Here is a 21,754-nt window from a genome sequence, read left to right on the forward strand (position 1 = left end):
GTAAGCCTATGAGTGTAACTGTAAGACTGGATAGTCTCTTTTTATTGTTTTGTTTTAAATTCTGCTCTTTGTATGCTGTCACTTGCTGTAAGAACAATTTTGCTCCTCTCGACTGTGTAACACTGCACAGATACTGTCAACAGAACAAAGCATCACACTTCAGCCTGATTAAATAAAAAGTTATTATTTACTTTCCACTTACATTAACCATTTTACAGTATTTTTAGATTTAATGTAAGGGTTTCTGTAAATCCTTGTTAAATAGTCGCTTAAAAAAAAAATTAAAACTTGAGGTATGTAGTTGGCTTTTGGCTCCGATGAACCGATCACTTGAAAAGCTGAGGATGTAAGTCATTCCACTTCTCTTTAAGCTGCTGCTTCACAGTCTCTGGTCCGAAGATGCAGTCTATGGCCTGCTGAGAGAGCTTCCACACGGCTTCATGACTGAGACCGAATGTGGAAGCTGCCAGCTGATATTCCTGAGACAAGTCCGTACAGAAGACTCCTTTATCGTCGGTCTGTAACGTAAAAAAAAAACACCACCCATTCATCGTTCAGTTGTTTTTTTTTTTCCCCCTTTCCTCGCACAGGTCTCTGATCTGTTTTTGTTCAAGTAGAAAGTTCTTTCTACTGTGTTAATCTAAAAGAAAAACAACATCTACCCACACCTGTGACAGGATATTAATGCTGTGCCCCACCATTTTGTGGTTGTGTCAACAGACAGTAGAAAAGAAATGGTAATAACTTCAGCATCAGTATGTTACTTGTATGTCAATATTTTAAAGTCTACACAGCCCCAATTCAAATAGGACCTATGTGTTTCATTCTTTCCTGCTATGTGTATACACACTGTGATAAAGGTGGCTGGTTATATTACACATGGCAAAAATAATATGTGCAGGCAACGCCTCTAAGCTCAGACTTCATACTGCTGTGAAAAGTACGGTTCACAGTTTTTTCCCCCTAGTTGGCTCCCACAGAAGCTCCACCCACCTGCTGTCTAAACCCTGTCTTTGAGAGGAGCAGCCAATCAGAATAAAAGATGGCTTAAAAAGGAGACGAGCTAAAACTAATTCAGCTGTTGCTGAAGGCTCTGTGTAAGATAAAGACTATGCAAAAATTTAGCCTAATGAGGTTAAAAAAAAAAAAAAAACATTAAAAAGAAGTATACAGTGGAAACTTACGCAAAGTACAGTTGGGTGTCCCAGCTCGTACCAGTACTTGAAATGATGTTTGGAGTAACACGGCACAGTGTTGCCTTTCACATTTGATGTCAGGCACAGCTCTACAGAGAAAAAAAAATCAACATGAAAAGTTCTGCTCGTACGTCGAACAAGACGCACTGCGAGCTCAAACCTCCACCACAACGCAGCTCACTATCGGGACAATTTACTTTTAAATACTGAGTATTATGTTGTTAATATTCACTTTGTTTTCTTTAAGTTGGTAGTGCAGTAAAGATCAGATAAGCAAAGCATGACAGACTTTGATTACACACACGCAGGAGCAGGTAATGAATGATATGTACTGATTTGTAAATAACTGAACATGAATAACTTGAAAGGGTGAAACATAAACATGAGGTCAGATAAGACATGATATTTGGATTCAGACTATAATGTGATATTTAGAATCCTACTAGTATTCCCTTATAGGCCTATATGTTGTCAATACAACATACTTGCTAGGGCTGCCACAAACGATTATTTTGATAGTCGACTAGTCACCGATTATTTTTGCGATTAGTCGACTAATCAGATCATGCATCCATTGGACGTAAAACGTACAGCTTATTGCACCAGCATGCATCTGCTCTTATATAACTATCATTAGCTTACAGCTTTAAGTGTTTAAGGTATGTGCTAACTAAAAATAAAGACAAGATGATAGTTTATTAAATTTTAATGAAATTTGCAGATTGTTTCGGTGCAGTTTAATAAACTCCTTGCTATCTAAAATATAACAGGACACCGGAGTATATTCTCGAGCATCTCACACTTCTGATAACCAGTTGTCTGCTTGACGTTTATTCAGCTGTGTAAAAACTATAACTTTAATCTCAGCCAAACCGATTTACTCAGGAACAAATAAAATACTAAAAAAAAGCCAAACAGTAACATTTTAAGTTATCTAAGTGACTTATATATCATGTTTAACCTGAGTAGCGAAAGGCGGCGTTGGGTTTGAAAACGATTTGCCGGGAGTCCGGTGTTCTCACGGGCTCTAGTGAGCCTTGCCCCCGACTAGCTATTGAGCTAGTGGGTAACAGACGTCTCCGAAAACGTCGGAGCGCTTTTGAAAATATGTGGTGTCTTGATAAACTGAGCAGATGTTTGAGGTTTACACAGTTACATTCTCGCCTGAAAATATGTTAAACGTTTATTTTGTGACCCAGAAAGAATAATAAGAGTAATATTAAAACTAACTAGCTGCCGCCATTGTTGGAAACTGAGCTGGGCTGCGCTATGAATTCTGGGACAGAGCTACTTCTTCTTCGGGGTTTAACGGCAGCTGGCATCCTTGTACATGCAGTGCTGCCATCTTCTGTTTCAGTCCGTTATTACACTCTTAAATCCTACTACTTATTCCTGCGTCTTTTGTGACCTTACAAAGCTTCAAACGACGCGTCGACTATTAAATCAGTCGTCGACGATTTTGATAGTCGACGTAATCGTGACTAGTCGACTAATCGTGGCAGCCCTAATACTTGCTATATTTTTATTTTGTCAGTATCACTGATAAGATGTGGACCGACAGATGTGGATGTGTCTGCATCACTTATTTTCACCCCTCAAACTTTAAATTTTGGCTTTTCAGACTGAAACTGCATCGGTAGCGAAAAGCCTCAGTCACTGTGATCCTGCAGCACAGGAGCAGTGTGCATGCGAGGCATAAATGTGATTAAAAGTTCACACATTTTAAAATGAAAACATCTTAGCGTGGATGCTGCTTCACCTATTGGTATCTTTTTCTGAACCACTTTGTCAACGAGGCTTTGAGATCCACCGACTTCAGGATGTAAGAAGGTGCCATGACCGATTCTGTCAGGAGGAAGACTCAACAGCAAATCTGATTCATCCAGCTGTGATGGAATCTGCAACAATATTTGATGACATCACTCTTATGTAAAATATTACTAAAGTCAAATTATATATATATATATTTTTTTATTTTTTTAAGTGTGCTATTCATACTTCTGAGAGATGCAGTGACAACTTCAGTCCAGAGTTTTTGGCCTTCTGTAGGGCAGGAAGCAGATCTTTGCCATGGCCCACCTTAAAATGAAAGCTACATTATCATGTGAAATAATGAGATGTGGTCCTACTAATAAATAGCATTACAATACAGTTTCCCAACATAGTTTAAAGTCAATTTAACAAGCTACCTCTTATTTTCTTTCATATAAATACTGTTACAGCGTGGTTTCTGGTGTTTAACATATTTTAAAAGTTCTTAATAATGAGATCAGCATATGTGCAATTAATCCCTGTCAGCCAAAAGCTCATTACTAACACCTTCAGTTTCCAAGAAGCTGCCAATTGGAAGAAAGTCTGGTAAAAGCAATACTGGCCTTGAAGCAAGATTATTTAAAATGGTTTGTTTCAGATAAAGGATGAATTGAGGAGCTTCATCAAGGCCCAGTTTAAGATAAATAAGGATTACTTTAAAACTGTGAATCATGCAAAGCGGCTCTAGTAGAGTCCAAGAATAAAAATGGGGAATTAAGGATGAGATTTAATGACATACAGTTTACATCATTTTCAAAAATTAAACTCTTGTGCTCTGCAGAAGTTATTTGAGATGACCAGTTTAACAACTTTTCTTTGTCACCCTGGAAAAGTCCACTCCCACCAGAATAGACATATTTCATCACAAAACTAGACGGTGACCATTCCTATTATGGGTCAAATAGACCCAAACAATGCCAGTAAAACACAGAGAGTAACTGGATCTGTAGCTATTACTACAAAGCCACCATAGTACCAAACTGTCTGACAAACCGTTGGATCTCCACTGAGGTCAACTCCCACCACTAAACCATCAGATGACAGCATGAACTCCTCAGCCAAATTCACCGTCTCCAAGGCAACTTCAGTCCCATTCCTGCGGTCAATGGCTACCAGAAACCTTCAAGATGAATAATATTGAGAATCATGCACCGCTGTGGTCAGTGACACAGCCACAACTCATAAGACAAATGTGTGAACTTGCACACAGCTGGGTAAACCTACCTGACATCAATGTCCACTCCCTCCTCCTTACACTTCTGGATGGCTTTGATGACCGTTTCAATGTAAGTCTTCTTTGTCAGTCCTACGAACACAAACATACCAAATCAGTGCATGGTGAAAAAAATCCCAAGTAATTTCATGTTCAGTTTGTTCCCTCGCTCTTCCACTGCAAAAAACCCCAAGACAAAAAAGCAAATAAAAGATCTGGAGGTGAAGTGCTGAACTCACACTCACATTCATTCAGTTCACTGAATCGCTCAATATGAGAAGGTGGTGGTGTACAGAAGCACATTTACAGAATTTGTGTTATTTTCCAAAAAACCTATGGACTTAGTTGCATTATTTTTCTGTATTACTATTTTTTTTCAGTTATATATTAGTTAAGTAAAATACATTTTAAGTAACACTTTTTAATCCAGAACACTCACTATATTTTTTCCGAGATTGCTGGATTCAGCACAGTCATGCCTTAACAGCAAACCCAGGTTAGTGTTTCTGGGATGGTCCCAATCAGAACTGTCTGAACAGTTCTTTAGATTAGTTTTCTGCCTATTGTACCTTTGTGTTTAAAGCACTGCATTGTTTTTTTGTTTTGGGTTTTTTCCCCAGTTTTTGTATTGTTTTTTGTTTTCCTAAACTATTCATCTGATTTGTTTCAGTTTCAGTGAATTCAGCTTCTCAGAATTTGATGTTGAACTTTTAGATTTTCTATATTCCCAAACTCACAGTGGCATTAAAAAAAAAAAAACCCAAATGGAGCAATTCTTAAGCGATTCTCTACATGTAGCTATCTGAAAATGTCCCAGAGAGAAACGCTTCTCAGAGAAGGTTGAAAATGTGCTCAACTTCATCACAAAAAGTAATATTATTAGCAAACTAATAACAGTAAATAGATTATCGGTTTTCCTATTTACCTGGAATTTTCAACCACTACATTATAAAAAGTTTACATGATTGTAGAAGTCCAGGGCTCATACGCATTTTTCAGGGTCAAAATCAAGCACTTTTTAAGCACTTTCAAGGTCCATTTTCAAGCTTTTCCAGCCCATTACCAAAAAAAAAGAATGCATGTTTCACCTCAGTAAGGCCATGTAAAAATTAAAACAAATCATTTTAGGTTGACTTAAATGTCCTTTGTTCCCCTTTTGTTAAAACATAGAAAAATGCACCACAGACAAATACTGAAAAAGGAAATGGTGCAATATGCATATAGTGTACAAACTCAAAAACACATTTCTCTTAAAAATTAAGATTTGCAAATGTGAACAAATCAACTTGTTAAAGATATTCATCTCCACTTGGAAAAAAAACAACAACCCCACAAAACAAGAAACTGCACCAAACACCACATTAATACACAGCAAGGCCAAATTAATAAGTCTTCTCATTAGATATTGATGCTTCTTTACTATGTGACACAAAAAAATAGGAGATAGATGTTTGTTTGTTTTTTAAACTAGTTAAGCACCCACGCCCGCAAAAATGGGGGCAAAAGGGAGGAGATGACGCTTAACCGGTTATAACACAAGGTCAGAAATACAAGTGCCGAAATGAGTAGTGTCCACAGAAACCTCTGAATCTCAAGTCTCTCATAAAAAATCTCATATAAACCATTTCTACAAACACCAAACAAAACAAAGACACCAAACAGTTAAAAGAGCAGTTACGTCACCATGAATCTGTGGACAGGTAATATCCATTACCCGTACGAACCCTGGAAGTCACTCCCAAACAGTCTGGCTAAATTTTAAGAAGTCCAAATGTTCTTCCCATTTAAAGAATTTCTCCATACCGATGCCCAAATACTTATATGTATTAGCCTGTTGTATTGTGCAACCATCAGTTACAACCGGTTCCTATGCACATATACCCCTAGGATTGAATATAATTTCATTAGTTTTATCAGTACTGAAAATAAGACAATGACTGTTATACTACACTTTGAATAATTAAAATGAATTAATTATTGAATTTAATAACCAAATCATTAGTCTTCTTGCCTCTACAATCATATGTATACAAGGCTGAAAAGGACAGGAGAACCCACTGCTCCCTGTACTGTGTGTCATTCACCTTCGCCTGTCATTCACCTGTATCTCTCTCTTCACGTGGTGTGCTTCTTAACTCTAAATATTTGACACCATCAGCTGCAAACTCTTTGATAACATCTGTAGCCACCTGGCAGGAAAACAAAAACATCAGTTACTTATAAATATCCTTAGAAACACTTTGACTAAAAGAAGCTCGACACTGTTTTGAGTCAGCCCTTACCATCAGGATATCCTCCTCAGTGTCCACCAACTTGTGGATGACCCTGAAGACTTCAAAGCACCTGCAGAAACCCAAGGACATAGTGTTTTAATCTTAACCCGTTTATCAACGTCTCCCAGAAAGCTCATTCTGTCCACTTAAATTTAGCTCAACACATGCTTTTTCTTGTCTTGTCTTTTCTTTGCTTTTTTTTTATCAAATAAAAAGTAGGTAGGGTTAAAACCCTGCTGGGTTTCATATGAAATTGTCAATGAAGTACAGACGCACTCATCCAGAGTCCTCCGCTGTCCTTTGCCGATGGCAGTCATGCTGTGTTCAATGTTGAGATGTGGCTTTCGGCTGATAAGCTTCTCGATGGTTTGCGCGCTGACAGAACCATTGAGGTGAGCGTGAAGCTCCTGGTAACAATCAAAACGCTGACGTTAGCATTTAGTTAGCTAACACGTTTCTCCATACATTAACCGCCCTTACTCTCTATAAACACCTTCAAATTACTCACTTTATAAGCCTCTGTTATTCACGTTAGGCGGTTGACTTACCACTTTTGGCAGCTCCCGATAAAAGACAGCATCATTGTCCATCACAAAGTAAAGACAATCCGCGAGCAAGTCTCTGGGCTCCGAGCTGTTTGCTGCTTTTACAAACCTTTGTTTTCAGTATACATTTACCCGGAACACCATCGGTGCAACCAAGAAATAATTCCCCGGCTGCTGCTGCAGCGGTCAGGGTTCCGCTAAAGACTTACTTTCTACATCAGATAAATGACTTGTATTTCCTCCTTTTTTTATTTCCTTTTATGGTAGAAACTTAGAATCGCAAACGTCAATCTCACAACAAAACATTGTTTTTCTAATTTAAGAGGAGATTCAAATGATTTTAACCATTATCTTCCCCTCCTTAAGTGTGTCAGTTGTCGGTACATTGTTATAGCTAATTGTATTCTCTTTCATCACTTGATGGCAATGTCTCATTATTCAAGAAAGTGGCAATATCAAACAAATTAAAGACATAACCGGTGCTTTATATATGCATTTAAAACATGTAGCTTCTGTGGAGCATTTCTCTTTTATATGGGATGTAGATTGGGTTTTTTTTTCAAAAGTAATGGATAGTAGTTTATTATTGCTGCATAGATAATGAGTATCTTCAAAAAGTCTTCAAATACATCCAGTAAAATAGAAAATAACAATTTACAATTTAAAAACTGTTAAACTTTTAATATAATTTCAAAAGAATGTTAAAAAAAATTCTTCAGAAAATATTTTCAAAAAGGTTTTTGGGTTGTTTTTTTTATTGTTGAAAACGACAGTACAGTACAAGTATTAACATTCTCTGTTTCTCTTTCTCACAAAATCCTGATAGTTTGCTCAAATCCAAAAAAATTGTCTGATAAAACATTTTAGGATGTCAGATGAAAAACCTTTTTCTTTTCGACTCACGGGAGGATGAAAACGTAGTCATAAAACATTTAATATCATACAAGAGAAAAAAAGATAAAGTTGGATAATTATTATTCTTTCTTTGAAATGTTGTCCTTTAAGCAAAAAAAATCCAACATTCATGCAAAAATGGTGTACCTGATATCATTAGGAGAAAAATCCCCCCAAAAAGACAACGACGTATCAAAATTGCAATTCTACTATTGAAGCATCTTTCAGTTTTAAACAGATTCAGTCGGCTGAGTCAAATTAAGTTACTTTTTACAGGTTTGTGAAATTAAAAGGACACTACCGTTACGTTAAGGATATTGATGTAAAGGACAAAAAAAGACGTGGAAGCACGTCAAGGCACTGGTTCTGAGGCAGCACTGTGTTCTAAGGACAGACTTGTTGATGACAATTAATCATTCACTCTGGATAACAAAGTGCAAGAAGACGAGACGAGACAAACCTGATGGCGCCACTCGACTAAGAAAGTCACTGCAGTCTGAACAACCTGATGTTTGCTAAAAAGCACAATGAAAACAGTATTTGTTGTGAATTTTGCCAAATTGTACAGTCCTTGTGAGATTTATTTTTTTTTTTAATTCCAGAGTTATGGTCTCAGTGGTCAAAATGAAAAAAGAGGATCTATGTTGTGTCTGTTTTGTCAGATCCCTCATTGTCTTTTTCCCATCCCTTGGGTGATATGCTGAAGCCACTCTTTCAACATCTGAAAACTTGGTCGGGCGGCGGGATCCAGGTTCCAGCACTGTTTCATGATGTTATACACGACTTCAGGACAGCCGTCAGGACAGTCCATTTTGTAGCCTTTCTCCACTCGAGGCACTACATCCTTTAATGGCTACGGAAAAGACCAGATTTGTTTGTTGAACATTTTGGTCCTTTAAACCTAAGGCTATACTCATAACACATATATGGATGTTCGAGAGCGATCACAAAGTACTGTCATTATTGATTTTGAATTTAAAAAATTAATTGTTTTCTTAATCCAAAGCTGTTATTCCAACATATTTTTTTATGCACAAAAACAAACTGATACTTACAATTCTCGGATAAGGAACTCGGCCAAAAGAGTAAATCTCCCACAGCAAAATACCGTAGCTCCAAACATCTGATTTGGTGGAAAATTTCTAATGACAAATAGAAAAAAAAGGATATTAAGAGTTTATTTCACTGGGTTTTGGATACACAAACTATGCACGGCAAAGCACACGGCTCAGAACAGCTCTAAAGCAGCGCACCTTTTCTCTCAGTGCTTCAGGTGCCGTCCACTTCACGGGGAGCTTAGCGGTATCCTGAGTGGAAGAGGCCTCCTTGGTCAAGCCAAAATCACTGACTTTAGCCATGTTGTCCTCTGACACGAGAACGTTTCGTGCGGCTAAATCTCGGTGAACAAAGTTATTGGTCTCCAGATACGCCATGGCTTCACAGACGTCTCTGTGAAAGTAAAAGAAAAAGTAACAAACGCCGGGCTCAGGCGTGTGCCGAATCAAACTTTTGTCACGGCACGAAAATAAAAAAATTAAAAAAATTAAATAAATGAAACTACTATAACTGATTTTTATCATTCAGTGAGAAGATAAAAGGGCCTTTTAAGATAATAAAATAACGCTTTTATCTGCTAACCGTGTTGTCTTTAAATATATGGGCTAAGTGGTCCTTAAAAGAATACCTAATAAAGATTTAAATTCGAATAAACATCAACCACAACTTTAACCTCTTATCTATAGACTCATGAGATATAATCTGCTCTTTGTGCTGCAAAATATGCCCCTCTTTAGAGCTGAATTTCCTCCCTCTCTGATCACTAGCTATTGCAACACCGCTCTGCTAATACTAATATAGCATAAAACACAACAGAATAACTGCCGAAATTGTGGTTCGCTGCAGAAATACTCACAATGCAAAATGTAGGAGAGCTTCTCCACCAAGTACTGTCCGGCCTCTGGAACGTAAATAGTCAACCAAACAGCCCTAACAACAACAACAAAAGTATGTTATATGTTTTATACAGAGTATTCACCACATCGGGAGATTATCAGACACTCAGCCACCTACCTTTGCCATATACTCAGTAACTATAAAAAGACTTCCGTTCTCTTCCACAATCACTCCAAGCAGCTGTACCAGGTTATCATGCCGTAGTTGCCTGATGAAGGGGACAAGCAGAGCAGTCAGTACGTGTCCATTTATGTTTCTAAAACGCGCCAGAACAAATGTTTAATTTCCTTACGTCATGACAGAAGCCTCTGCAATAAAGGCCTGCGCTGTGGCGTCATTTTTGATGCACTTCACAGCTACTTTGGTCCCTCTGTAGTCTCCCACCATCACATCTGAATAATCACAAGCAATGAACTGATCAGTGAAGCCGCCTTTATACGACCCCAAACCAACAGTAAGACGGCAATGCGGCAAATGACATGTTCACAGCAATCAAATTTGAACAGTTTTCTAACTTTTATGTCGATTACAAGGAGAAGAACAGTCCATATATGAACCTCATGGCACAAACTCATGGTTTTCACAGTAATGAAATGAAATTTAGTGGTTCTGCGATGAGGAATATTTAATATTTGGGGCTTAAATGTCTTTTTAGGCAAAATCCTTTACACCCAAATGCAGCATATGATCACATCTTTATGTTGCTCTGATTTCTGTTTCATGCAAGAAATTAAGACTGGGCTTAAACTCACCATGGAGTTTAAGCTCATCTTAAGTAAACATGAACCCTAATCTACTTACCTCCAAATTCTCCTTTTCCAATAACCTGCTGCAGCTTGAGGTCTTTTCTGCTCAACGACCAGCCGCCTGTTCATCATTGAAAGTAGAAACAGAATTCAGCTGAGACGCAAACAAGCTTTTGATCATCAAGAACAATAAATAAAAGGAAATGAAAATAATAATAAAAATCCAAAATGTCCCTGCTGCACGAGTTACAAAGAACCGGCAAGCTTACTCCTGGAAAATTCATCCTGCGCAGCCACCGTCCCTTCCTCCAGCTTTGGCTTGATTAGTTTGGTGCAGAGGCCATCAGCATCTTTGGTGTAGTGCTACATAGAATAAGAGATAAAATACAGTGCACATGGCCTCATAAGAGCAAAGGAACTTTTACCATGACAGAAACTATCAGAACCACATTCAGAGCTTCAAAGCAGCTTTAGTATTTTGGAAAAAAAAATCCCCCTTCATTTATTTGCAGAAAAAAGCTCAAACCAATTTGAATAACAACTTTCACTCTGCATCATCTTTTAGAGGATTGGTTTAGAGCACCTAATGAGTACAGCTGTAGGTTTCGTTACTTATCTTTGTCCTTCTTATATTGCTTGTGGGTGCTGTAGCTGTATTTTAAAAGAAACTGAAGCTTGAAGTTCAAACCTTTGTGAACTTCTGTAAAAAAACATGAGTAAAACTCACTGAGTAGTGTATACCTGTGACCAATAGAGGGCTGCCTGGTCAAATAAGGTCAAAACCACATGCAATAGGGGACTGAAAAGCTTCAGTTGGCCAGAACTTACACATACACATCTACTTTACTGTGCAGAATAAATAGTATGTTGCTGTTCAAAATAAGTATTTCACACAGGAAAAGCAGTCATTTTGAGAGTAAAGACCTAGTATCTGTTTGAGGTTAGAACTCTGAACCTCAGCATACTGTTCACTTCCTCTTTGATACTTCCTGTTCATTATATGTTCCAGGAACTGCACAGACTCTCTGAAGTAGCACAGTAACATGGGGAGGCTAAAACATGCTTACAGTAGACTGATGCTCAATATAGCCTCCTAGAAAATATCAGAAACACTTTGTTTTATTTATAAATCAAAGCCCAATTTGCACCTTACCTCTACAAGCTGCATGAGGTTTTCAAAATAGACCTCTTCATCGATGGTGAGCTTGCCATTGTGGTAGATGATGCGATAGTGCTCCACCTTACCGTCGCAGCTCACACACAGAGTGTAGTCGCCAGGGAAGTTAGTGCTTTCCCGCACCAAGAACAGGCCTGTCTCAGGGGGGTTAAGCAACCGCTCTGCCTGATCCCGAGTTATCTTGCCATGAAACCATCTGGTGGAACAGGTAGCCAGAAATCAGTACACCAACAAAACCAACAGATCAGCCCAGCAACTCCAAATTCACATCAGCTGTATGTACACGTGACATATCCAATAACAACATATAGACTGTGCCTGCATCCATTCTACTGTCTGCATCAATCATTAACAAACATTATTAGTTAAATGACTTCCTCCTACTTTACCCACTTGGATCCAGTCATTCTCAAACTGGGTGCATTTCATTTTACGCTTGTCTTTTTTTTAGTTGTTACACTGTCACGTTCCTTCTTTTTACAAACATATATATTGCAAGTAAATATATATATTTTGTGCATTTGGAAGAAAACAGCTGTAACATTGATGTTCCGCTTTCTATTGCTGTTCATACGCTCTATTTTCCATTTTAAGCAACGGCACCAGTGTCGGCTGAACAGATTACATTTATTATTTAAAAAAAATTGGGGGGGGGGGGGGGGGGGGGTATCGTGGTTTTCAGTGTAGCTGCTATATTAAGAGTCAGGATTATAAATAACCACATTCAGTAAACTAACTGGTTCTCGCAGCGCGTTCTTACACGCTAAAAACTGCCTTAAAGTTTGGCTGGTTCATCAAAGGGAAGTTACACTAGCAGGCCTTAATATCAAAGTTTCTTTCTCTCATGCTGACAGGTGTGTTTTGCTCATAGGTTTCTAGCTTCCTGGTACTGGCTGAGTGTTCTGTGGTCTGTGTACGCATGTCTGCATTTGCCAGATGAAGGTCAAAACAAAAATATTCATTCTAAGAGTGCTGAAGCGGATTTTTTTTCAACAACTCAAGCTGAAAGTAATTTTTTTTATAGCTACTGTACCTATTTGTCCATTTTCCCACGTTCCTCACTATTAGAAATAATGCTTAGAGCTGTTAATCAGACAACACGTGCAAAGACAGGAAAAGCTAAATCGGCCTTCCTAACACAAAATAAGGGGATATTTATGGCTGATTATTTCTTTAGTCTTTGAAAAATTTTCATCTTTCCGCGTTTAATCAACCTCACAGTGTTATCACAAACCTTAAATGGGGCTTTAATGCAAATTAAACAACTACTGCCTTCATCATCCAGATATATAGATTAGGGTGATTTGCATATCCACTGCAACCAGTTATACAACAGAGGCTGTCACATATTTAAATGTGGTTTTTGGAATGTACAGCGTGTGCATTTGCACTTGGCTCCATACGAAAGTTACATTTAAATATCACACAATAAAGCTTGTTGGAAAGCTTTTCTTTACAGACACAGAAGCAGTTTCCCTCCGAGCTGAAAGGAAAGTATCGTTATAAACAGTTTTCCTTTCAGTTCTGTATTACGGGATCTCATCTTAGCTCGTAATACAGAACTTTTTGAGGTCAAGATCCCCTTTTATCAGTGTAAGCTCATATTCATTACTGGTAATATTTACTGAGAACTGCACATTATGTGAGAGTTGGTTTTCTTTTACTCATTTCCATTTCCACTCATTAAGAAGCAAGAGAAAGCATTTTTTTAAAGCATCTATGAATGAGATACCACATGCCTGAAAGCATACATATATACATAGCAACTGATGATTTATGCTCAATCCTAGGCACCTTATGCTAAAGGAAAATTATTATCTTATTTGGTTTCTGGTACAGTTCGATTTGCATTAAAGTTTATCAGCAAGTGCGCTCTAAATAAAGCTGGCATTCATACATATGCACATGCCTGCAGCAGCAAACCCATGACGTGGACAAGTGGGGAGATTTTTTAGATTACTTTAGTCTGAAATAGAAAAGAAACAACAGGAAACTGTGCAGAGTTCATGCAAACCTGAGGTGGAAGCAGACAGACGTGCACTGCAATTACAACACAGCCCGACCAAACTGTGGTCTCCATTCACACAACTACTGTGCAATTGCCACGACAAATAGGCCATCAGCCTTCTGCAACCACACAGCCATAGGAAGAGGGCAAAGTCAAGCTATTTTAAACACTGCTAAAAACACCGCACAAAGATGGTGCGGTGGCAAGAGATACAGACAACTGATGCTCATAAGAATCTATATACTTACGGCATTAGACTCAGCTTCCCCCCACTTTTCACACCTTCCCTTTTCTGGACATAGTTGGCTGGGATCGTTCCCTCGCGGCCTGCAGAATTTTTAGCCTTGTACCAGTTTGGATCCTGAAATGTATAAAGTTTACTGAGCGGCGCCGCATGGCATCGCACACAGAGCTGTGTCTTCATAGAAACACAGACAACAAAAAAGAAATATTACCTTTGTGACAACAATGATAGTCAACACGTCTCCTTTGTTAAAGGGCAGGTCCTGCTCTGTTGTGCCTTTGAAGTTGTACCTGGCCACACACTCTGTGCCCTGCGGCCATGGGTTCTATAAAAGTGAGGGACGGTCACTGTTTCAGTAAAAATCCGTATTTTTTCATTTATGCTTGCAATTTTTGTCATACACCACCTGGACCTTACCTGGACCTCTGTCATGGTGAGGCGGTTCGATCCTCTCACAGGTGAGGTTTGCTAGCTCCTACCATTAGAGCTGGTAAACACACACACGCGTACGCAGTACCTGTGAAAGCAAGCAGAAGAGTGACTAGGATGTCCCCCTGTTTACTGATACTGACCCGACCGCAAGCAAATTCTCAGGAAGATAATGAATTTGTGGTTTTGCTGTACAGGGGCACATGGTAATTCAAAGCAAGCAGATGAGCCATTATCACAGCACACTGGAGTAACATCAGATCAGACAGTGTCGGTAAAAATAACTCGCTCAGACAGAAAGCAGAACTAACAGGTCTTCTTTTTTTAAACACACTTTCACAACTAGTGCATAATGTTTCCATGACGCAGGAAAACAGTGCCAACATAAAGAAGCTCTTTCACTGTAGAATATTTCATACAAAGTAAGAAATGCACTCTGACATGCTAAAGTAAGAGATAAAGAGACCAAAATGCAACCTACTCACTACTTTGTATTTCATGTGAAAACCTAGCTCAGTCTGACCTAAAATAAGGCACACACTGATTCTCCATCTTAAACTCAATGACTGGACCTTGTAGGAATCAAGATAGCTCTCTTCCAACCCTGGAATGCAAACTTGTGGTGAGATCTGACCAGGCCCCAGGGACTCATCCAGCCCAGCATTACTTTATGTCAATAAAGCAGCCACTGTGACAGTAACCTTAGGCCTGAGTAACCCCGGGGCCTGTGTTTCCATGATACACACACACATACACACACAACCAATAAGAGCAAAGACATCATAGTTAAATGATGACCTACAGATTAAGTTATGCTCCACATCCTCCCTCTCTCTTTCCCCCCAAACCCCACTTCCTCTCTTGCTCTATCAGTTCCCAGGAAGAGGTGGCAGGGCTCAAATGGTCAGAGCTCAGGGAAAATCCTGGCTCTGATAAACTGTCACTTTACATGAGGTCACATCCTTTGACATGTCCACTGCAGTGCAGTCAACTTCCTGTACGACATCCCAAATTCTGTATACGCCAACTTTAGGGTGGGGTGCTTAGAAACGCGATAAATGAAAAAGATCCTCTTCTCTTATAACGCTTCTTCCATCTGGTGTGTTTTTCTGTTTAAATAAATAGTCCGCCATTTCTCAGACAAGCATGTGTCTAAAAACTATCATGAGACTGTCATCACACCGCACCATGGGGATGTGATGGATGTGGTCCCTTATGGAGTAGTGCAGCTGTCTCCTGTATCAAGGGACAAAACTATCTGGACACATTTCCCACACCCTTAAGAACAGCCCCACTCTGCTCACCCCAGCCCATCTCTACAATGTGCAGACAGTCAAAGAAAGGCAAAGATAACCGAGCTGCTGTGGGCCAGTTATTCTTGTGTAGATGTGTTTGTGTGCAGCTGTGGCGTGTGTGTGTTTTTTTCTTTTTTATCTTTACAAAGACTGTAAAGACAAACAAATTATTGACAGACACCAAAATACAAAACTGTGGTGAGAAAAAAAATGTTGTCTGTTCATATGGAAAAAAAGAGAGAAGTCAGAAAAATGTGTGATATTTTTAGCCGTGCTGTTGGTGTGGCTATAAAGATCTCACTTTTGGTCTGTGGGTCAGCACATCACAGATCTTGACTTGAATGCTTGAACTAACTATTACAAGTGTTGCTGTGAAAATTTGTGTGTGCATTCACAGGGGCTTCGAGATTACTTTTATACTCTTTGGGCATTTCATCAATTTCCCATGAGCGCAACCTTCTGGTAAACAAATTCATCAACCTGTTAATGACGAAAGCACCACATAAACCAACCACAGTACCATCACCCACAGCTTCATGTGGTTTATTCATCATTATTAAATTATTAATTATTAAATCAAATCAATACTGTAGCAACGACACAATTTTAACCCAACTAGAGCAATCTGGTAGTGGCCCATGCTTTTACCTTATGTTGCATGATCCTAAGCTCCCCAAACAAATCTCATGCCAAATAAGGACAAACCTCAAAGTCCCTGCTTTAAGAAAACAACAACTTTTTAGCACCTAAAACTACATTTAGTAAGCTACTGTTTCTGCATCGTTTATTTTGAAAATATTTTAATTTGTCTTATACTATAATAAGTCTTCAGTATCTTTTAATCTAAACATATACCTATTTAACATTACTATTATTACATTTTAACTGTGATAACAAAGGAAATCCCCATCTCTAGGATAGATAAAGGAAACGTTATCTCATCTTAGGACAAAGTGTGAACATCAGGCATTTCCCAAATTGTAGACCACCAAGAGACTGGCCAAGAGACATCACAGAGAGTCCAAAAGACAACGTGTGTTAGCTGCTGATTATAAATGAAACAATGTAACCTAATCCAATTTTAACAAAGAAAGAGAGAGAGAGAGAGAGAGAGAGAGAGAGAGAGAGAGAGAGAGAGAGAGAGAGAGAGAGAGAGAGAATGTAAAGTTGTGTGTTTGTTGTGTCAGGACGTTCAGTATGATCCATATGGAGATCCCAAAAGTGAGGGAGTTGCAGGCACTCTGTTCACAGCCAGAAGTACATTCACTATGATTCAGTTATTATGAAATGTACTTTTTATGCATTATATTTTCAGGTAAGCTGTAAAAAAAAATCATAATTTTATAGTCACATGGTTTTTTATAGAGCAACTGTCTGGACATTGCAGCCACTGGGACATTTTTACTTATGTTAGTAAAAGTCAGAGCTGTTGTTTAATATTAAATAGGGTTTTTTGTGAATAAATTCAAAGCCAATCCCTACCTGCAGAAGGGAATAATACATTAATATTGTGCATATCATAACTATCGTGACCTCTCTAACTAAAGGATAAGCTTACCTAGATTAATAAAGCTGACTATTTTTTCAGAAACGTCTGGTGGTAGACCATCTGTCCATACAGCTGTACCCCATTCAATTTAGGATCTATTTCACTAAGACCCCAAAATGAAAAGCCGCTGATGTAATACAGGGAACGTCGGGTGTTCGCCAAAGTCGACAATGTTGGTGTACTGTAGGCTGTGAATGTTGGAATAAACTCTTATGACAATGTATCAAACACTTGATGTCACACAGTCCAAACCAAGAGTATGTGGACAGTTACAGACTTTTCATATTTTGGCTCTGTGCTTCAGCACATTTGATTTTAAATCCAATATTGGACCTGCTAATTCGAAGCAACATAAAAATAACTTTATCTCTTCCAAATCAGGATGCAAATTGCATGGGTTCAGAAATAGGTGGACATTTTTTCCACTTTTCATCATCAAGCAAGGTAACAATCCTAAATATAAAACCAGATTATCTAAAGGATTGACTGGCCAGGATGATCACCTGATCTCAGGCTGACTGTACTGCATTTTAGGTGTTGAAGACCAGATTAAAGGCAGATAGACACCATACAAGAGATGAAAGTAGCTGGAAGGTTATCGCTAAGGGTCAAAGTATTGTAATGCATCATCTTCATATGTATCAGTTATTCCTAAACACTGAATATTTGGGCGCTGTTAAAAGTAGTTTTTTTTTTTCACTACAGATTTAAATGGTGGTTTCAAAATCAGCATTTCCAGATCCACAAGGTTATTTTGTGATTGAAACACATCAAAAGTACAATCATCTGAGTTTTACCTCGAAGCAGGACATTATGCTGACGATGCTCTGAAAGCCACCAGAAGTTGTGGACTGCAACAGAATATGTGTGAGGGAAACCCTTTGTAAAGAGTCTCGTCAAAAGAAGAATGTATCAACGGGGTCAGCAGCTTTTTTTTCCTTTTTTCATATTAATCTCTTCTGGGACGTTGAATGCTTCCCAGCAGCAGGCCACCAGCAGCTGAGTGAACGGGACAGAGCTCATTCTGCCACAGACTCCCACTGCCATTTCCACAGAGCTCTGCATGGAGCCACAGCTTGCTTTTTTTCAGGAAGCAGCAAAGGATCTCATTGTGAGTGAGTCAAATTTCTGCTGACCCCAGTTTCATTAGTGCCAACATCATCATCATCAATGCGTCCACTGAGCAGTTTTAAGGGCAGCGATGTGACTTGATCTTTAAATTTTGCTCACTGTTCCGTTTTGTGTTTACTGCTCTACATTAATTATAGACATAAATCTCATAATTGTGCACATACACAGATATGAGTTGAATGAAGGGAGGCGATGGACAACATTAATTCCTAAAAGTAAAAGGAAACCACAGTTGATTAGTTTAATCATAAAGAGTGACTAATAAATAGTGTTGGACTGTATAACTGCAAAATAGGCTCATACAGCTCTTGCATGGTATAATGTCGCATGTTCTAGCAGTTTAAAACAATCTTGTTGTCCAAATAAAACCATTGATCAACACTTGTCTCTTGTGCCTTCTTGTGCAAGTCAGTTGCAGTCTTTACTGAACTAATCAGCGGCACCCTGACTGCACGGAGCAAGACAGGACAAGAATGTAAAAACATCTTCTTTGACCTAAAATCTGCCACTCCCTCATTTACTCACAGACAATAACCAAGGTGAAAATGTCGATTGTGCACAGTGGGAGGCTGGATTAGCTAATTGTTCATTCCCCAGAGCTATCAGAAATGACTCCCTCTTCTTTTAGTCACACATCGAAGACCATGAGATCATAAAATGAGACTGTGGCTCAGGTAGAGTGGGTCTTTGTGTATAAATGGGATGGATCCTGAACCCCCTGTAATAATAGAAAATGCACTGCAGGAAAAAGTATTAAAAACACATGAACGTGGCTTGTATGTAAAGTGTAGAAAAGCACTGCTCAAATTCAAATTATTTAAAGCATTAAAGCCTGTTGATGCCATAATGATACATCATACAGCGTTTAATTCTTAAGATTTTGCAGGATCGTAAAAATGTGTTGTTAATATTAACCTAGTGGTTCATCTCAGTAAATCATCTGATTGATTCTTTTACTGCTGGGAACTGTGTCAGTGTCACTAAAGGCTCCTATCGTTTCTCTAAGTGCAGCAGAGGGCCAGCACTCCAGCCTCATGATGCTCTTCAGTTGCTTTGATACTACTGTCCTGTTAGCAACACTGTAACAGCAGCAGGGCAGCAGAGAGAGAAATAAACACTTGACTTTTGTCAACATCCACTGAGCTTCCACCTGGCTGGCACACAGACAGACACATCAAGTGCACAATAACGTGCACAAAGAGAAGGCTGGTGGGGGTCTATAACAACAGCCAGCAGATGTTCCTGAGAAGGAAGTCACCTCTGCCTTTAGGGGCAGCAGCTGGACTGTGGTGCTTTGGCACAGCTGACTGAAACAAACGTCTGTAGGATCTGAGAGAGGAAGTGCGAGTCCAGTGGTTGGACCTGAAACACAGACCATCATTGTATCACTTTTAATAGCTCAGAGTTTTTCCTGTGACGTTTGAGGGGGGGAGATTAAAAACTAGGTGTGTACTTAAAATAGTATCCAATTTATCATAAACAAACGCAAAAGCTAAACTGAGAAACAAGGTTGTTTTCAGCGTAGCAGGAAGAAGGATAAGCGATTGTTAATCAGGGGCAATCCCCTGCATTTTGACCAGCCAGCCATTCTAGTGAACTTTGCATTTTATTGCCATCCAAAGTTCGTATGACGTAACAAACCTCTTCATGCTGGAAAACGTTTGGTCATGTTGACTTCACCAAGGAAACACAGCATCAAAAACACCATATAAGTCGAAACTGCCGTGCCTGAACAGCGGATGGACCTTTCCTCGCTGTGGCGCGATCACATGCAGGCTGTTTTATGGGTGCTGTGTGCACAGCGCAGAGTGAAGTGCAGTGCAAGGCTGCTGCTGCTCATGCAGCCAGGCGTGACACATTATAGTGCAGCAGCAAAGCTTTGCTGCGGTTTTACGAGCTTCTCTCCATCCTGTTTCAACAGCTTAATCTTTCTTTACAGTTTATCGTACTCTAAAAGAAGAATTTTTGCTGGTCAGGAGACCCGTTGCTGCACCAGCGCACACTTCACACTTTGTCCGAAAAAGGAGGGAAGTCCCGTTTCAGCGAAAAGGGCATCACCCAGAAAACACACCCGAGAGATGCTCTGCTCAGCTAGATCTCTGATAGCGGAAATGTTGTTTTCTGGCGTGCATTAATCGCTTTTTGCCATTTTCTGACGGGTGCAGCCTACCCGACGAACATTTAACAGCGCCGCTCTGCAACTTGTAGCATGCACGTGCACGTGAGAGTGCGCCCAGCGTTAACAAAGCTTCAAAAAGCTGTCAAAGATCCCAAAGTCCGTGACAGTGGGAATGAATGCTGCTCTCCAGCTCGAGAAAGCAGATTATTACTAGTCACCCAACATGTTATAACACAGCAATGTGGACAGCTGTGTGCTGCAGCTTCTTCTTCACCCCAGGAAGTCAGAGGAAGTGGTAGAAGTTTGAAGGAGGAGGATGTTAGTAGGGCCACGTCTATAATCAACTCACTTAAAAAAGACTTTTTCACTGTGATGTTTGAATAAACTATCCATGCCCATTCGACATCCTAACATTTATCTCCGCCAGAGCTGTCAGTCACTGCATCTACTTTAAAATAAACAGCACATTTTAAAATTTAAAGGCAGCTCTGTCTCAAACTTGAAATCTTACCTGTTTGCAGGTAAAAGCAGCCGATTTGAAGCGCTTACAGGTGATTCCGCACGTTTGTTTTTCCTTCTACAGGAGAGCACAGTTTGCCATTCACGCAATAAATAACCGACAGTCGATGCTGAAGCGCAAAACACATCCAGTCCTGATGAGGAAGAAGTGAAAACTGTCTCAGGTGATCAGAAAACTTGAACGGCACCAAACGAAATTCGACTAAAAAACAATATACAGCGGCGTTGATGCGTCTCCAGTCAAGACTATTTACAAAACAGACCTATAAATGAAAAAAGACAGCAAAACAAAGTAAACTTCCACAGATGTATCGCCTTTTTTGTGCCGTCCTTCCGTTTAGAGGGAGAAATAAAAACTCCCGCCACGGCGATAAGTATTACTCAGTAAAATCGCGGTGAGTAATTAAAAAGGATTAAACTTAATTTGAGTCAAGTTCGCTCTGCGCTACTCCTTTTTCCCGTCACATTCAAGTTTTTTTTTTTTTTTTGGCCCCACCTTGATTTTGCGCATGCGCGTTGCTGACAACTAAAAATAAGCCCCTACAGGATATGTCTCAGTCAATTCGGTGAAGGAATTTGATCATCGATGAGGCAATAATAACAAGAAACAAAGATACATGGATAGCGTGGGTGCAGTTGTTTTCATTTAAT

At 39.3% G+C, this 21,754-nt stretch overlaps 2 protein-coding genes across 2 annotated transcripts; both read right to left on the bottom strand.

Annotated features, from left to right (window-relative positions):
- Positions 1-323: 323 nt before the first annotated feature.
- Positions 324-7,154, bottom strand: adal (adenosine deaminase-like). The gene is made up of 10 exons (XM_063479453.1): positions 7,043-7,154; positions 6,771-6,901; positions 6,504-6,564; positions 6,323-6,410; positions 4,233-4,314; positions 4,002-4,128; positions 3,195-3,275; positions 2,956-3,094; positions 1,185-1,285; positions 324-518 (listed from the first exon to the last, which is right to left on the bottom strand). Exons 1-10 carry the CDS (start codon positions 7,082-7,084, stop codon positions 327-329), a joined length of 1,044 nt encoding a protein of 347 aa, XP_063335523.1. The 5' UTR covers positions 7,085-7,154; the 3' UTR covers positions 324-326.
- A 634-nt stretch (positions 7,155-7,788) lies between these two features.
- On the bottom strand, positions 7,789-21,562 carry LOC134632356 (tyrosine-protein kinase CSK-like). The gene is made up of 13 exons (XM_063481039.1): positions 21,096-21,562; positions 14,479-14,578; positions 14,273-14,386; positions 14,066-14,178; positions 11,786-12,005; positions 10,902-10,995; positions 10,688-10,753; positions 10,179-10,278; positions 10,004-10,094; positions 9,846-9,919; positions 9,187-9,382; positions 8,989-9,075; positions 7,789-8,786 (listed from the first exon to the last, which is right to left on the bottom strand). Exons 2-13 carry the CDS (start codon positions 14,491-14,493, stop codon positions 8,601-8,603), a joined length of 1,356 nt encoding a protein of 451 aa, XP_063337109.1. The 5' UTR covers positions 14,494-14,578; positions 21,096-21,562; the 3' UTR covers positions 7,789-8,600.
- Positions 21,563-21,754: the final 192 nt, after the last annotated feature.

The sequence above is a fragment of the Pelmatolapia mariae genome, linkage group LG7 (assembly GCF_036321145.2).
Source record: "Pelmatolapia mariae isolate MD_Pm_ZW linkage group LG7, Pm_UMD_F_2, whole genome shotgun sequence".
NCBI classification, from domain to species: Eukaryota; Metazoa; Chordata; class Actinopteri; order Cichliformes; family Cichlidae; genus Pelmatolapia; species Pelmatolapia mariae.

Coding starts and splice junctions, on each gene's coding strand:
- adal (XM_063479453.1), bottom strand. CDS start 7,084: ATGGACAATGATGCTGTCTTTTATCGGGAGCTGCCAAAAGTG. Junction 4,129..4,232: donor GGAGTGGACATTGATGTCAG/GTAGGTTTACCC, acceptor TTCATCTTGAAG/GTTTCTGGTAGCCATTGACC. Junction 3,095..3,194: donor TGTCACTGCATCTCTCAGAA/GTATGAATAGCA, acceptor ATATTGTTGCAG/ATTCCATCACAGCTGGATGA.
- LOC134632356 (XM_063481039.1), bottom strand. Junction 10,754..10,901: donor GCAGGATGAATTTTCCAGGA/GTAAGCTTGCCG, acceptor AATGATGAACAG/GCGGCTGGTCGTTGAGCAGA. Junction 8,787..8,988: donor GAGTTCCTTATCCGAGAATT/GTAAGTATCAGT, acceptor TCTTTTCCGTAG/CCATTAAAGGATGTAGTGCC.